This window comes from Drosophila sechellia, chromosome 2R (genome assembly GCF_004382195.2).
Source record: "Drosophila sechellia strain sech25 chromosome 2R, ASM438219v1, whole genome shotgun sequence".
Taxonomy (NCBI): domain Eukaryota; kingdom Metazoa; phylum Arthropoda; class Insecta; order Diptera; family Drosophilidae; genus Drosophila; species Drosophila sechellia.
In genome coordinates this window covers 9,420,387-9,433,969 of record NC_045950.1, presented here as the reverse complement: position 1 = coordinate 9,433,969, position 13,583 = coordinate 9,420,387, and the positions used below count along the sequence as shown (strand labels likewise).

Genomic DNA, 13,583 nt, shown 5'->3' with positions numbered 1-13,583 from the left:
ATACAGGGGTATTGGCTCCCCATCGGGCATATCGAAGCTCTTGACTTTAATCACACTAATTACGCAACTAAAAGGATAATCGTGTCGCTGACCGCACAAGCTCCTTAATGCGTTTGTCCAACTTTTTGCGAGTGCGCTTGTGTGTGTGTGTGTGATCCAGTTCCCCCATCCCGATATTTTGTCATAATCCCCTCGATTTGACAAGCTCATTAAATGAATGCCAAAATTAAGCTTAAAGTCGTGTGTGTTTCTCTTAAAGACATTCGAGTTTATTTAATGGTTGAGGCAAGAAACTATCCAATTCTAGGTGAAAACAAATGAGTTCTTAAAGTAGCGAATTCCTCTGGCGGTAAGTCATACTAAAGCCCGTCTCCACATCCCGATTCAAGGTGAGGTCATCGCTGGAAAAGTGCATCATGTAGGGCGGCGAGGCTGAAAATAGGGAAGCCACATATCAGGCGCTGTTCCAACGGACATTCCACATCCGCAAAACCAAACACTCACCATAAACCAGCAGGTTGTCGTTGGTGCCGCAGTAGTAGGTGGGCTGGTAGGCCATGTTCTTGGCCAGAATGCTCTGCGGTATCATCAAGTAGTCCTCCTGTCTGCCGGTCGTGTGGACAGTGGCGTGGCAGAACTCGTCGTAGCCCTCGCTGGAGTCCGACTGCACCGACATTGAAAACTTACTGAAGGAGTATCTATTAAGAAATTAAGGAGGAGTATATTGCCTTTATAGTTAGTTTCAGTAAGTGGTTCCAAAATTATTAAATATTTAATCACTTAATAAATTAATCTGTGAACAAAATCTAACCCATAGACACTTATTAGTACTCTATTCTAAAGTGAGTACTATTACATCTATCCCGTTTAATTATTATCAGTGGTTATCTAGCAATCTAGCAATCATCCAGATGAGTATATAAAGATTTCGAAAAGTACTTAGTAGTATAAGTAAGTAACTCACTCAATCATGCTGGCGGTAGTAGCTGATTTGATGCAGATATTGTAGCTCAAGTCGGGCATATAGTTGCTGGTCACCGAAGTCTGGAAGTTGAAGCTGCGAATGGTGCCCGACAGATCGGTGTAGTACTGCTGGCAGCCGGGCGGAGCAAGTAGCTCATAGTCAGCGTGGTGCGAGGCAAAGATGTCCCTCAGATCCTGCAGAGAATTGGTGGAGGTTCCCAGGCCGGTAGAAGTGCTCGAACGCCGTCGGCTATTCGCTGGTGGACCTTCCAGCTGTGTTACGATCAACCTCCAAACGGGTGCAGTTCCTCTGGAGGTCACTACAAATGTTAGGGTCACCTGATCGACTCCCGCAGCCGCATTGAAGGGCAGGTACAGGTGCTGGCCATCGTTTACTCCGCACAACTTGAAGCCACCCGCCTCAAAGTAGTCCTGGCACTCAAGGACTCCATCCACATCCGTGGGCTGCTGCATCACGAACTGCTCGAAATCGATTCGCAACTGCTGCACATTGCTGCTAAAGGCTTCGATGGTATAGGTATTCAAATCGCTGGATAAAACGCCAGGATTCTTGATAATCGTTCGCTTCTGTCGCGTAGAACTGCCCACTTGTAGATTGGCTACAGAAAAACAGGAACTATTAGTTTAACATGGGAGAAATAATAATATATAATATAATAATATAATATATATAATATTTCCATACGAAGTTGATTTAAATATCTATACAATTCAGTGAATATCACTTTAATGTTGAAAATGCAAACAGCGCCTTTAACAAGTTTAAACATTCGAGAGAGAGCAATTACATAATGTTCTCGTGAATTCACGATCATGGCCAATATATTTATTGACCCACTTATTCCGATCACACATTTTCCGTATCACTTTCTTCAACTCACTTTCACAGCAAACGCCGTACGTGCCGCAATATCCATTCACTGTGCCCGATTGCCGCATGCACTTGAAGCGAGTGAGGCAGGTGCCGGTGGTGCCGCTGTTCGTGACGCAGCTGTCCGCCAGGACACTCCTTCGCCTGGCCTGGCGCCACATGCCAGGCTCCTGGGCGACGGCCAGAGAACCACTGGTGTCATTCAGCGTTTGCGCCTGCGCAATGGCCAATAATCCCAGCGGAAGCAGCAGCGTGTATCCAATCATAATCCTCGGTTTCACTCAGGTTCTTTTCACCCACGCACTTTCACATCGACTGTGTGGATCTTTTGGGGGTCGCAGCGCTTATATAGCGCTTCTTGGGGCCGAAGAATCCGAAGAAGATACAGCGGCGCTGGCAGCGATGCGGTGATGAGATTTTCGTGTTAGAAGCAACGGCGTGTCAATATTTGGTAAGAAGCTCGGTTCGTCACCTACCGGCATGAATATTCAAGCCAGGCTAGTTGCGCCTATTAACTTGCTGGCTTGCTGGCCGAAGTCGCCGATCGATCGAGTCATTGAACCTCAACGAGTGTCCATTACTTTGATCTTAGATCTGTCAAAACTGGGTTATGTTTGCACACTGTTTTGGGAACTGAGAGGGCTGGCTGGCTGGCTATCTCATTATCATCGCTATAAACGAAGATGACAATCGATAGTAACGATGATGATAATGATGATGATGACGATGATGTCAAAAAGTGAAAAGAGGTAACAAGTATTGTAGTGTGTGATTGAGTTGACAAGACCCCAATTAGAGCCAAATTGCACAACTAAAATTGGGCCTCAGCTTCGATAAATGCAGTTCCAGCAGAGTTCTATTCATAGTCGAAAGTTGTTTAAAATGTATATATGTCAATCAACTGATTGTCACTCATATACTTAAACATTTATCTGATAAAAGCGCGGTCAAGTTGATGTTTATAAAACCTTATCGCTATTCGCGGGGGTTTAATTTTAAATAAATTAGATTTTGTTGTTTTGCTTGCAGAAACTTTGAATGCTGATATAGTTAGAACAAATATAATTAATGAGGGCAACGGGGAAACACCTTCGTCATAAACACCAAAGAGGAAACAATAATAATCTAAGTTGAAAACTCTTAGAATCGATAGGTTGATAGCTGAAAATGGAAATGTCACACCATTGCAAGTTTCTGGACAAAGTCATAGTACTTCTTTGTAAGAGTATAAGAAAGCTCTTAAGATCTAAATAGCCTAAATAGATTGCCATGAATTTTCCCCACTGATAGGGCTATTAAAAATACCTTTTGCGTGGCTAACCAATAATAGAGGGACTCCAATTGTTTGTGATTTCGCCGTCAGACTGCAGGTGCCCCCTTGGGCCAGCGGAGCGATAAAACCAATCGATCATGATTGTTGACACTGGAACCTGGACAATTGGGTGCGATAGGGGTGACAGGTGAGATTGCCGGCGGGCCATAAAAACCCATCCACTGACCGCTGCGACGACTCAGAACGATGAAGAACTGCATTGCAAGCGCCCTGCTCCTCCTGGCGGTCGTTGCGGCCACTCAAGCCGCTTCGGTGGCCACGCCCACCTGTGGAGGCACAACCTCCTCGAAGAATATCAACCTGGTGAACCCGACGAATCCTCCGCGGGTGTGCGAGTACCATATCAAGCCGACCAGCAAGTACGTTTGCCAGCTGAGAATCGATTGGGCCATGACCTTGGCTCAACCCACGCTGGAATCCGATGGTTCCGGCCTGACCTATGCCGAGTGCACCCGTGATTACTTCGAGGTCGATGGACTGAAACTGTGCGGCACCGAGGTGTGGCAGCACATCTATGTGCCCTTCAACGCCACCGATGGTGAGTCTTTGGTGGATCTGGTCATCAGCTTGGCCGATCGTGCTGGAGGCAGTGGTCTGCCCACCGCCTACTGGGACATGACCGTCACGCAGCTGGAGTGCCCGGCCGGAGCCTCTGTTCGCTCGTTGGACCTGGAGGACGACGTCACCATTGAGAGTCGTGCCAGCACCATCAAGGATGGCTTCTTTGTTGCCCCGCCCGGCTGTCGGCAGTACTTCCCCCATCCCAAGGGAGCTGTGAAGTCCTTCAACTACAATGATGGCAATGGCATCTATCCATCTCGCATGAACTACGCAATCTGCTTCCGTCGCCAAACCGATACTAAGACTCTAACGTGAGTAATTAAATATCTACTTCTTGTTTTAATATTAACTTCACTTGCACAATTCTTCAAAAGCATTCGCGCCTATGACTTCAACGTGGGAGATGTGATTTCCGCTTCCACCTTGATGACCGATGAGAACTGCTACAGCAGCGATAGTACCAACGACCTGGATGCCGATTTCCTGATGGTGCCACAGGCAACCTTAGAGGATAGCCACAAGCACGCCACCTACTTCTGTGGCTCCATCCAGAAGGATGTGGTCATATCGAGTAAGTATCATAGAGCTTTTTATGGGGCAAAAGCTCAGGTTACACTAGTGAGCAAACTTTTGGTTAAATCACCTTTTATCTATTAAAACCAAGACTATTTATGAAATATAATTATAGTTAAATTTGTTGTTCGTATATAATATTTGATATTTAAATTAATATTATTATTACCCACTTTTTAGGCAACAATCCCGGTCCTTTGATGGTTCTGTTCAACAGCGACGACATCTACAGACAGAATGAGGCTGGCTTTGCTTTCACCTATGTTGTGTCCTAAGCGGTCGAGGTTCTTTGATATTGTAAGCTAAACAAAGAATTTGCCAATAAAAGACGTTTAAAAGAAAGATTTGCCGAGTGTTTACTCTAGCATTAGCGTTGAGCAATCAAAGAGATCCGCTCGGGGAACTAACTTGGCAGGTACAATCGCTTGGGAATTTGGTGGCTTTCGTTTTCTATTCCCAGCGCTTGCTCTATCAATTACAGATAATTGCCGACTTATCAGAACAGCCGCGGTATCAACATTTGTCTATGACAATTACCAGACAAGCGATATATTATCTCAAGAAGCCAGACTATCTAGGTGTTCAAATAATGTGAGACAATCTATCAAGTGGTTTTCAAATTTATCAGATTCCAATCTTGGCAAAATACTATCTAAACGCCTGCGAGTAATTTGTGATAATATCGACGTAGGTAAAAGGTGTTCTAAAGTACATATAAGGAAATTCTGCATAAGCCATGTACTGAAATGGAATTCGTATTAATTTAAAAGCTACGCGAATTTTATCCTGTGCGCTAGTAGGAAATTCAAAAGCTTCATTGGTTGAGAGCTTTAATAATATCCTTAGACACGACAGTACCCATCTTTGTAGCTTTATTTAAGCTGCTTCCGAAAACGTAAATACTGTCAGACTATCAACAAGTGTTTTGAAAGTATTGTTTTGGGGCTGTTCCCCCTTTTCAAAAATATTTACGTCGATAGTATGAATTAAAATTAGAATTTCGATGCTATTAAAGTTACGAATCGCGATTATTAAACTTTGGTTTTTTAGCGGCGCCAGTCATGTTTATCAATGGCAGCATAGTCCAATAATCTAAATTTTAATTGTGTCGTCTTGAAGCATTATTTCTTATCAGTCTCTTCAAAGGCAGCGCAACAAGTTGCCAGCAACATAAACAGCCCTGTGCCCAATCTGCTGCCGTTCGTCGCAGCGGAAAGCTCTGCTAAAGCTCGGAAAACTCATTCTTAGAGGCCAGCGCACTGTGGGTCAGAAACCATTTTAATTTTGATAAATTAAACGTTATAAAAAATAATATGTTAGTATTTTGCTTTAGGGGGTTTCTTTCTATTATGTAAAAACCCTAAAATATAAGGGTAGAACATGTAAAAACGAAGATATTTTATTTTTGCAAACATTTAAGGTTAAGCGAATTTTTATCATTGAAACATTTATGGTTAGAATACTTTTGGTTAAATGTAACTTCATATAAAACATAGCTGATTATGTTAAAGTTTACAAATGAATCATTTCCCTTTCAGGCAACTATATTTTTCACACCCACCCTTCAGGCCTGATTAGAGATTTACTGTGCATTTTTTGCAAACTTGCCCCACAGTGCAGTGATAAGACTCGCAATGTTTACTGCTAGCTGCAGCAACATGTTGCGCAGTAGCAGACACGCCGGCTGCTCGCCGTGTGGCATGCGGATTTGACTTCAGTTGCCGTCCAACTGCCGCGTATTCGGAACGCTCCTCGCGCATCCGAGCCGGTTCCGCAAGCATATCCAAAGCCATTTTTGAACGGTGTGCGCGAATCGCTCATTAAACCCAAATGGGTGTACAATAAAAAGTTTTAGTCCCGGCCATTGAAAAGTGTGTGTGCTCTACTTGTTCCTTTATTATTATTTTCTCCAAGCCATTGTCATCGCTTTTTGCGTGCAACGTGTGGCGTCGTGTGGCACGGTGTGGTGTGAGTGGCCGATTGCGAGTGCGTCGCTTAAATGCCAATTAAAGTGGCAGGCGTTTAATCAAGTCAAGTCCCAGTCCCAGTCCCAGTCTCCGTCTTCGTCTCCGTCGCCGACTCCAACGCCGCCGACGGTGTGACAAAAGAGTCTGCAGAGGAGTCCTTGGCATAGCTCCACTCTTCATTTCCCTCGACATTCTCGGCAGGCAGCGCACATTCACGAAATTCCCAGTGAAAACATAGCCATAAATTAACAACTAATTCAATTAACTGCTGACAACGTCAACGAGCGCCGCTTGGTTGCAGCTTGGGAACAGGTCCTTTGCCACGAGGCAGGCCAGAAGGAAGTCAGGAAGAGTCACTGCATCGCCGCAGGATATGCGGCAGGCTGCCTAGGAGGAATTCCTTGTGCCAGCCTCCTCCCATCACGGTAAGCCCACGGATCCCCAGATTCCACTCACAATGGGAGAAATATTTCAAAACGCACACATGCCGCTGCTGGCAACCGGAAATTATGAGGCCTGTGCGTTCCGGCTTACATTTTCAGGGGACTTTATCGGGTTATTCACATCTTATTCACATTTTTCATGCAACTATCGGTCCATTGCATTATGTTATTATCAAGGATATGCAAATTTCTTTAGTTGCGTCCTTGGCATGGCAAGTCAATTTAAATACAGTAAATATGTTTTCACAAAACAAATAACTTTTGGAACTCTTTTGGAGAAAAATGTTTTAGAATTTCCAACAAATTTATATTTTAACAGCCTTTTAGAAGCGAGAAAATATTTTGGAGCAAGAAGGCCTTATGAAATTTTTAAAGCCCTTGAATTTACTTTCTGTTTAAATCTACATAAAAAAAGTTTATTTTACATACATATTTTTAAGACTTTTCATGAACTTACCCTTGTTAACTCTGATAAAGAGTGAAGAATAGCTGTCAAAGTGAAATCGGAACATGCGTTTCTGACTCCTTTGTATATGTGAAGTCCTTAGAAGTTGGCCCAGAGAATAAATGAAATATTTGAGATATGCTGCCAAGCCAGGGCCATTATGCAAATGCTTGATTGGGTGAAAAAACGCTCAAAGGATTTAGTTTTTGGAGCCCATTCATTTCCATTCGGCGTGTGAATCGACTTTTGTTTGGCTTTCGAGTCCTGGGTAGCAGCTGCATAAATCAATGGAGCAGCATTTCTCTCGGTTCGTTTGATTTTTTGATTTCCAGCTTCATGATGACGCACGTTGTAAGGCCATAAATCTTGCGATCTGGCCGAAATGTCTTTAATTGTTAAGCGCACAGACGGCAGGCAATCTGCAATCTGGAATCGACAATCTGCAAGTCGGCGATGATTTCACAGCACGACGCGACACTATCATTATTGTGCGATGATCATGATATATCTGCCGTCATTTGTCACTGTAACAAGTTGAGCCTGGCGGCCAAAAGCAAACAATTTGCCACCGGCTAAATTCGCTATTTGCTATTTGCTGTTAGCTGTTAGCCATTTGCCATTAGCCGTTTACGTGGCGCCGGGACTGCACTGTAGATGTCATAGATACAGATACTGGGCCCAAGATACATGGGCTTACAATGTATATAAAGACTACCATCGTGGCGTGGGTTTGCATTAGCTTTTACTTTAAACAATAAATAATCTAGCGTAGCGCTATCTCTTAGCCGGGAATATTTTGGACCACAAAATGCATATTGCGAAATATATATACTATATTTTGCTTTCCTTTCCCGCAGCTTTGTTTATGTCCACGTGAGCCAAATGCAGCGGCTAATGAGTAAATATTGTCAGAGATAATATACGAGTGCATATTTACTTCTGGGGGCTTCCAGCAAATGGATGACTCTCGAGAAATATAAATCACTGCTCTCGAGCTAGAAATGCAGGAAGTATCTTCTTTTTACTAGAGTAACTACTGAAATCGCTTGGGCTGCAACTGAAAACAGATAAGGCAGCGAGTTATGACTCTAAATGCTTGCCAAGTATGTTATTAAAGTGCAATAAACAACGCATTTGTACAGAAAGTCCTCCGCAAGATACAGATAAAAAAAAGTGCAGGCAATTAAAAGCTCATTAAGTGCAGTAAAAATCAAAATACATCTCCATTCCACATTAAAAACTACTTCGAATTTTGATCAAAACAATCTTGAAAATATCAAAATCTATGCATGAAAATCAATATCCAAGAAATATGGCTTGCTAAATATAGCTTACGTTTATTCGTATCGAGCATTAACATTCTTATGCCTAATAAACACAGTCATTAAATTCAAATTATTTATTTAACCATTAATGAATGTATTTGGAAATCGTTGCCACTTGCCTGTATGTTGTATTCTGTTTATAAAATAATGCTTATGAGTGATTTGTCGGATGTACGAGCTCATGTAAACACAATCGAAATCAAACAGTTTTTGACAAGCACTCATCTCCGTCGAATGTGGGCCAATATCGATTGCCCTATTTGTTATCAATTTGCCATCATCGGTGGCTTTGGTCCATTGATTGATACATCCTATTTCGCCGGTTGCCAAATTAATTTCCCTTGCAACAATTTCAACAACATGGTTGCAAAGCGGTTACGGATTTGGGCATCAACGGTGTTTATTGTATTAGGAATTTTCCAAATTAATTGCGAATTTAAGCTATTTTTGGGTTCAATGGGCACGAGTTTTCCTCATCACTAAAACCGAAAAAAAAAACGAAAAGGAAAAAGGGGAGACGGACAGGTCTAAACAATAACAAAATGCTAGCGCTGATTGAACCGCTCAGTGCACAATTTCAATCAATTTTTCAATTAATTTTCATTGCCCCGCGTGCGGCGAGTTTCGAAGTGGGCACGATGATCAAACGACGATGAGATCGCACGGCCAACGTCATTGTTAAGGCCAAAACAGTACGCGCATTGGCCGCATCGCAGGCAAATGCAGGAGTATTAAAATAAATGGTTATGGGACTCCATAAAGCATTACAATATCACAAGGCAGGAGCCAACGTGACTCACACACTCAGGAAATGTTGGCCAAAGACAAACAGAGTACACCGCTTACATGGCCTACTGTGTGTGCGGGTTCAATTAACGTGGCCAACGCAACTTGTTCTTGGTCGCAGTGAACCTGGAGCTGGAACTCCAGCCTTAAAAGGCTGCTCGCAGCGATTGCAGCCTCCACAATCAGCCTGGCCAGACGAACTGGCAGAAAAAGTTGTTAATTGGAATTTAACAATCTCTAAAAGCGTCTAATGGAGGGGATGCGTGCTCTGCGCCTCGGCCGGCTAACTAAACGATTTGCCCCACTGTGCGGCTGGGCTACCAGTTTACCCACTCTGCGCTTTATCTGCCGGCAAATGTAGAAATTAAGTTTCGCCCGGCCAGATGGATCCCGACCGACGAGCAACCGACCGACTGTCAGTATCGTTTACGTGCCGCCGTCAGGCAAAAACAATCAACATCAACTTATTTGTCTGCTGGCCAAACATCTCAAAGTCTCAAAGTGGCCAGCATCGCAGCAGCAGCATCTGCTGATGCCAGATAGCCACACAGTGCTCAGAAGCTCGGTGCTTCGGTGTCATGACCATTCCGGGTCCATTGCTGGGCCTGCCTGCTTGCCCCGTTGCAGAAGGAATCGTGATTTTATCCACCACACACTGATAAATATTATATTTATATAATAAAATATCATAAATGCTCTGAACTCAATGTAAGAAAGATTATCCCTTTTTAAATTGTTACGAAAAAGTTGTGTATCCATAAGATACTATATCTCTTAAGTTTATATAATCGCTATTATACACGATCCTGAAGTTAGTAAAGTATCTTATCATATATATTCCTATTCGAAATTTAAGTTGGCAATATATTAGTTTTAATCTTTAGTTGAATCTTTAAAGATGAATACACTTATTTGTTTCCAGTGCATAGAGCTTAGGCTCGACTTGCATTCTTGCGCTCGTCATTTAGTCGTGGGCTTCGTAACAAAGATCGTTAGCTGGAGGAATTATTGGAGCAGCTTTTCCAGCGGCTTTAGCCAGTCGTCAGTTCGAGTGGGGAAAATAGTTTCTCACAGCTGGCCGCTCTGTCCCTCTTTCTGCCGTTGACAGGCCTCGAGTTTTGGCCCACCTGCTGGCCTTTTGGATGTTTCCTGGCCTCGTGGCGTCCCTGGGCTCCCCAGCTCCCTTGGATCCCTTGGCTCCATCTGCCGGTGACAGTTCACGTCACCACAGAGCCACAACCAGCTGGCGGAAGCTTCTTTGTGTCGCCGGTTGGCGCTAATGAAGCATCACACACATCCGCATCCACGCCAAGGTGGCCAGCACGTGTGCTGCCCCGCCGCCTTTGATAAAAAGTAGAAACAGAGATAAGAAATAAAACCAAGTCAAGGGGCACGAGGAGTGCTCAGCATAATTTGCGCTGACATTAATCAATTGCAGCGTGGGCTTGGCAGCCGAGAAAAGAGCCCCGCTGTTGGCCATAAATTAGCAGCAGCCGCATCCACGAAACATGGCCAGGAACACCTGTTGGTGGCCAGCACTTCCGATTCGGCCCGCTTTTGAATATGATTTGCAGCATCGCGCTGTGCGGCGAACATCGATATGCTCTTTAGATAACGCCGAGCAGTTTCCCTCCACCGCTGATTGCAGACCATAAATCAGCCGCAAACTGCAAGGCTCATGCTCAAGCTGTTGGCCCTTGTTCGACACTGGTTGTCATTAGCTGAAACATTAAGCTGTGGCAAGTAGACACATTTGTGTGGCCCACAAACATTATGGGTTTATTTTTGTTAAGACATCGGCGCCATTGACACATGACACGCCCGTTTATCGCAGCGGAAGTCGCCTGTCGGCTCGACACTTGGCATCTTGGCCAAAAGTGTTGACAGCTGCAAATCAAATTGTCATTAAATTTTCATTTCGGGCAGAAGCCTCTGGGCACTCCTCCAGAAATAGTGTGACTTCGGTAATTGCAATTAAAACAATTTTGCGGAGCGTGTCGCGTCGACACATTGACAAACTGCGCCAATTTACGTGGGAATTCGGGGGCGGCACTCAAAACTTTTCGCCGGTTGAGAAGTTGCAAATTTGTTTGAAGCACGGTTGAGTTACAAGTTAACAAATGGTTGTAACGGCAACGGATATGTGAATACTTTTACGCAGGATAGAATGGTCCTTAGAAGATTGAAATATGACTTTTAAAATGGTTTGCACTATAAGGTTTTCCTACTTTACACTTCTTTTGATGTAAAAGTACATTAATGTGGAGCAACAAATCTTTCGCTGATAGTAATAAAATAGTATATTATAAAAGATTGGAGCATTTTAAAAAATATTTGCATATTTACTTATCTGCTTAATATATTTTCATTCAATATTTCGAGGCATTCAACTTATATCTCTGCGTATGGTTATCAAATAAGAATAAATAAAAATAGTTAGCATGGTTTACAATTCAGCTATTTTGTCCCTTTTCCTATCTATTCGATTAAAATTTTCGACGAAATCTTTGGCTACTATATTTTAATTAAAATAAATACCCACCAGATCTTCCGAATTTGATTTACGAAAGCCAGTGAAAAACATGAGTATCATTCTTCACGTAAAACAGTGATAAGATAGTTATGAAGTCCAACGATATGAGTTTCTATTGATTTATTTTAATAGGAAGAGCTCTAGATTAGTTCGAAAATACTTATATTAGGGAAAATTCCAAAAGAAGATTGTAAAATTCCTTCAAGACAGATGCCATTGAACTCTGTCAATTTCGTAGTTGTGAATTTAATGCCCAAGATTGCATGCCCTATTGAAATTCTAATGATAAATTGGGTGCTGGCTTTGTCTGGGTAAACCAGGTTAGCGGTTGTGGCCAACGTGCCGCCAATGCTGCGTATGCGTAATATTTATGGCACGACGCACATGTGGCAAGGTTCCAAATGCAAGACGCTCGTCAAATGGCATAAATAAACACATCTCACTTGGCTATGCGTTGGCTGATTTTTTATGCAACATGCAACACGAGAATTGCATTAGAAAAGAGGTGGAACTGAGGTTGCACCCACACGCCATTCCGTACGCCCTCACAATTCTGGCACGCATCCGAATGAAATGAGCAATTAAAAAGTGCGCATAACTTAATTAAAGATGTAAAAAGGGGAAGTGAATTGTGGCCAAATGACCGCTGCCAAATTGTCGCCTTTGTTGGACTCGGGTTTTTCGCGTTGCAAGTTCCATTTGATGTTCATTAGCTTGTTTATTGGGTGGTTCAGTGTCCTTACCGCCAGCAGTCGGTCCTCTAATTACTTGGTTTCCGGGAACAAAAGTCGAAAGTTTTAGCAACAAATGTTGCACCATTAATTAGGACACATTTGCTGGAAATTCCCTTTCAATTAGAGCCCGCTTTTATGCGACAGGATCTGCTCGAGTGTCCTGCGGAATGGATTCCAGCAGTCAAGTGCCGCCAGGCGGGCGAAATGTAGTGGCACTGAGCTGCGGATTAAGTCGGTCAAAGGTCAGCTGCTCTTAATGTGCTCCACCGAAGCCTTTAAAGCTGCTGCCCCCGCCACCACTCGACCTTTGGCCAAATCCCGGCTAATGAGTTCCAGAGTGGTATAAATAATGCAAAATGTTTCACAAATACTCTCGGAGGGAGCACCACCATACACCCAAACATCGCAAGCCGCAGAAAACAATGGCGCTTCGGAACAAAAGTTAAATAAATATGCATTTCATATATACATTTTTGGGTTCCCATACATACTTAGGCGTATTGGAAAACAAAGGAAATCGTACTTGATGCGCTAATGGATTAAAATAACTTAAACACTTATTCAATCTGGTTGTGAGGCTTTAAATATTTCTACTTTGCTAACAAGAACACTGTTATATTTAATGACAAAACTGAAATATTCACACAATTTATGGATTAAAACGTATTAAACACATATAATATGATTTGCATACTTCTTTAATGCAGATATGTGAACTGAACATTAAAGAATTCAATCGTCTTAATTCTGCAAAATCCTTTTATTTTAAATTGTTGTTTTAGATTGTTTCCAAAGTTAATTCGCTTTCAATACTATAAAATAGAAAGAGGCATCATGTTTTGAGTACACTAAGGGGATTTAAATAAATCTCCAATCGATCATGAGATTGTTTCTTGTGCAGCTGTGCAGTACCTCAACCTCCAGTGGCGGATTGTTTTAACAAATGTCCATCTTCGCACGCCTGTCTCGAGTGAGTGGCAGATGGATTGGCAGCAAGTGTCATTCGCCCAGTCCATTGGAATGGACAG

At 42.9% G+C, this 13,583-nt stretch overlaps 2 protein-coding genes across 2 annotated transcripts; one reads left to right on the top strand and one right to left on the bottom strand.

Annotated features, from left to right (window-relative positions):
* Window positions 1-247: 247 nt before the first annotated feature.
* On the bottom strand, window positions 248-2,190 carry LOC6608984. Its single transcript, XM_002033662.2, has 4 exons — window positions 1,866-2,190; window positions 965-1,583; window positions 505-698; window positions 248-432 (listed from the first exon to the last, which is right to left on the bottom strand). The coding sequence occupies exons 1-4, from the start codon at window positions 2,119-2,121 to the stop codon at window positions 326-328; spliced, it is 1,176 nt and encodes a 391-aa protein (XP_002033698.1). The 5' UTR covers window positions 2,122-2,190; the 3' UTR covers window positions 248-325.
* A 1,184-nt stretch (window positions 2,191-3,374) lies between these two features.
* LOC6608983 lies at window positions 3,375-4,666 on the top strand. The gene is made up of 3 exons (XM_002033661.2): window positions 3,375-4,060; window positions 4,124-4,320; window positions 4,503-4,666. The coding sequence occupies exons 1-3, from the start codon at window positions 3,375-3,377 to the stop codon at window positions 4,595-4,597; spliced, it is 978 nt and encodes a 325-aa protein (XP_002033697.1). The 3' UTR covers window positions 4,598-4,666.
* Window positions 4,667-13,583: the final 8,917 nt, after the last annotated feature.